The 3608-nt window shown below is 47.6% G+C and overlaps 1 protein-coding gene across 1 annotated transcript; it reads right to left on the bottom strand.

Annotated features, from left to right (window-relative positions):
* Positions 1-608: 608 nt before the first annotated feature.
* F4817DRAFT_345248 (uncharacterized protein) lies at positions 609-2702 on the bottom strand. The gene has a single exon (XM_049304239.1). It carries the CDS (start codon positions 2353-2355, stop codon positions 985-987), a length of 1371 nt encoding a protein of 456 aa, XP_049156722.1. The 5' UTR covers positions 2356-2702; the 3' UTR covers positions 609-984.
* Between the last annotated feature and the right edge of the window lie 906 nt (positions 2703-3608).

Here is a 3608-nt window from a genome sequence, read left to right on the forward strand (position 1 = left end):
ACATCGGCATATACTTCCCCCCCAGCCCCTTACCGCCACCCCTCCTGCCCAATTCTCACAACTACAACACGAAATGTATGTATGTATTTATGTATGTATGTATGTCAGAACATTATATGCGTAGCAGGCAAGTAAGATATACATACATACATGTAAATGCACACGCATAGGTAACTTACATAGGTAGGTAAGCAGATTACCTACATCCATCCATCAGGTACATACATACATACATACATACCATACCTACCATACACGCTGCGGATGACGGGAGGCGGTCAGCGTCTTATACACCGACGCATTTCGAAACTCTATAACTACCTACCTAACATTCATTAGTTATCCTGTTTTTAATGTAGTATAAAGGAGGTATAAATTTGACGAAGCGAATGATCAGGCTGCGCATGTTGATATAATGTAAGGTAAGGTAAGGTTAATTAAATACCTACCTATGTACCTAATGTATGCTTACATGCTGCCCGATATCACTTATACATATGAAAGGCTGGAAGTTTGTTAGATTTCACGTCAGATCTGCAAGTGTATACTTGCTTTGCAGTTTGATTTACTTGCCCATCGGCTATTGCATGTATTGGCGGTGTAGGATTGTAGAAATGAATAGTATATTGAACTGTCTAAACTTTTTACTGGGAACATTAACTAGATATTCTAGGCAACTGTTTTGATTATATATGCTATATAAAAAAGGCTATGTTTTTGATGGTACGCAGTATCCCTACTTGAGAACGAACTAGGAGATGGGCTAGATATAGGTAAAACAAAGGAACGTAGTCTCCGTACTATTACTATTCATCATATGCTTCATTCATGTCTATCAGATGGGTGCTAGACATCCTAGCCACCGCATACTCTAGATCCAATAAGAAGTAACTGACTTCGTAACTCAAGCTTGTGGCTCCCGTACCTAGGATGGCGCTCGAGTAGTTAATCCACAGAGTAGTCTAAACTCGACTGGAGTAGACCTTAAGCATCCTTCATGGCAACATCCTCGCCCGCGTTTGCGCTTCCGCTTTCATCTTCCGTGCGCATAACCCATCCCATCACCCCCCAAAGCAGGCGCATGGCTTCGAGCCGATCTTCGACGATGAATAAGTCGTACCATTTGCTGCGCCACGCCTCTAACTTGCCCCAGCTCTTTAACTTCTCCCCCTTCTCCCCTCCCGCTTCAACTTTGACATTCCCGTCCGGCGCGCCAGATAACACCTCGAGTAGGCGGTTAGGCACGCGCACGCGGATCACACACAGGTGGTGGAACAGGCTGCTGAGAAGGAATACGTCGTCGAAGTCGACACCCTTGATCTTACCGACGGCTGTGTACTTGGTCTTTTTGTCCCAGTTCGAAGACGGTAGCCGCACCATGCGGTAACTATCGTAGATGCTGAGGTTTTTACGCGGCTTCTTGCTCACGGGCTGCCCGCGCACGGGGACGAGCACCGTCTTGCCCCCTACTTTTATCTCTCTAGTAGCGCTAGTGGTTTCCGGCACTGGCACCGGCTTCACACCTTCAGACTCCTCAGGGTTGGATCTGGTGGAATCCTTGTCGCCTACGATGGAGTCGTTGTCGATCTCCCGTCCTATGGGACCACCTTCACCTCCACCCCAACGCTTCTCCGTGGCCCACCATTTGCCCTCGCCGAACCGTTTTTCAGGCTGACCTTCGCGGGAACGGTGCTGTGCGGTAATCAGTGCCGCGACAAGCTCCCGCCCGAAATCTAAATTTGCCTCCGCTGAAGTGGGGAAATTGGTCGTGTTACGCGCCGACACCGCTGCTATGGGGCCTTCGACGATACCCGCACGAGCGGCTTCGCGGGTCATCGGCGCCTTACACAGAAACACGCATCCGGATGGAAAGTAAGATGCTACTTGAGGGTAGTATCGCACCTTTGATTTCGAAACTACTTTACATGGAGGCGAAAACAGCTGTAAACGAGGCTCGACTCTCGGCGGGACCACATTGCAGCCGAAGTCGTAGGCTACAAGTTTGACGAAAGACGAGATTAAATTGTGGCGGAATTCGGCCGGCATGCTAGAGCCGCTATTAGTGCGGTAAGTAACTCGTTCGGGGGTCTTGGGTTTGGCTTCCGAGCTCTCGGACGAAGCACCAGTAGCCGGCAGCTCGGAATTTGGGTCAGTGGGTGGTGACTCCTCTTGACTATCAGTAGAGAGCGGTGGTAAGGAGGTGTCGTCCCAGTACTGCGCCATCAACTCCATCTGCCTGTAGAACTCATAGCAATTTCCGAGCCGCGGTGCTTGAGTCCCTGGTTCGGGCTTGATACGACGAATGGTCCGAAAAGCGGCTTGATTTGATATAGAAAGCTCAGTACGGCGGTCCATGAAAACACGGGCCTCAGGAGAAAGCCTTCCATTAGATAAGGTGCGTCGGAAAGTTGGATCCCTACGCCGGGCCTCGTCCAAGTCGATGCCGACCCATTCGGAGGCTATGGGCAAGAAGGACGGGTCCGGAACAACGTCCTCAGGCGGGGCGTCAGAATGTAACTGAACGCCAAGAGCGGCGAAGTGAGACTCGTTAAGATCATTAGGACGCTGCAGCTGTTGCAGAAAACGGACAAGGGATGGGTGAGAATTTGCGTCAGATGATTGAGGCTTGTATTGTGGTAATCTGACAGGAGTAGCTGGCGGAACGTCCTTAGGTGGCGGACCGATTTCGTGCGCGTTTGGCACTAATAAATAGATGAGATGATGAACAGAGATAGATGAAGATTATGTTTTTTCATTCTTTTTTTTTCGAGACTTTCGTAAGTTAACTATTAAGAGAGAATACTCATACAACACTCTCAGCTTACAATTTAAAATGCATTGCTGGCTGCATATACATTGTATCTCAGCTGGTTCCACAGCATACTTCACGATAATAAATGAGAAAATAGAAGACGCTAAGAGTTGACTTACCGAAACTGACTATCGAGCCCAACATTCTTGAACAGGTTGTCGTATATAGAGGTAGGCGTGTGCACGTTTAAGTATAGTAGTAACAGTACGTATACGGTTCTAGCGAGAGATCCAGTGAGAGGTCCAGTGAGAGGTCCAGTAAGAGGTCCAGTAGGGAAGTCCAGTAGGGGAAAGAGTCCTAGAGTGTGCCTTGCAATGATGCTTATGGGTGACACAACTCTCCAAAGCTGGCGGTAAGCTTGGCCAGTCAATCAATCGATGTGATTGTTTCTGTTTCAGTTTCAGATGTTATTCGGACCTAAGAACTAAAACTAATGGAGCTAAGTTCCGCTAAGTTCACGACAGGTTTCCCGAAAAGGAATCGAGAAAGGTGTGGTTGCTCGTGACGCTTACTAGAGCCGGAAAGACATGATGGGAAAGACCCTGTTGTAATCGGTTGAGATTTAGAGCGCGGAGTTTGGTAGTTTGGTTTTGGTTTTTTGCTCTAATTACGGATTATTATTACCTGACTTGAACATTTTCTTAGTCAAATCTGGTCTGTGCATTTGTTGCTTGCATAGCTGCATAGCTTGCATAGTTTGCATAGGAGGTAGCTTCCAAGGTTTTTGCTAATGTTACATTTTACCTTTTATGTAAATTGAGCATGTGCTTTGTAACTGTACCTTCCCGACATGCAA

The sequence above is a fragment of the Daldinia loculata genome (assembly GCF_022478755.1).
Source record: "Daldinia loculata strain CBS 113971 unplaced genomic scaffold F4817scaffold_44, whole genome shotgun sequence".
NCBI classification, from domain to species: Eukaryota; Fungi; Ascomycota; class Sordariomycetes; order Xylariales; family Hypoxylaceae; genus Daldinia; species Daldinia loculata.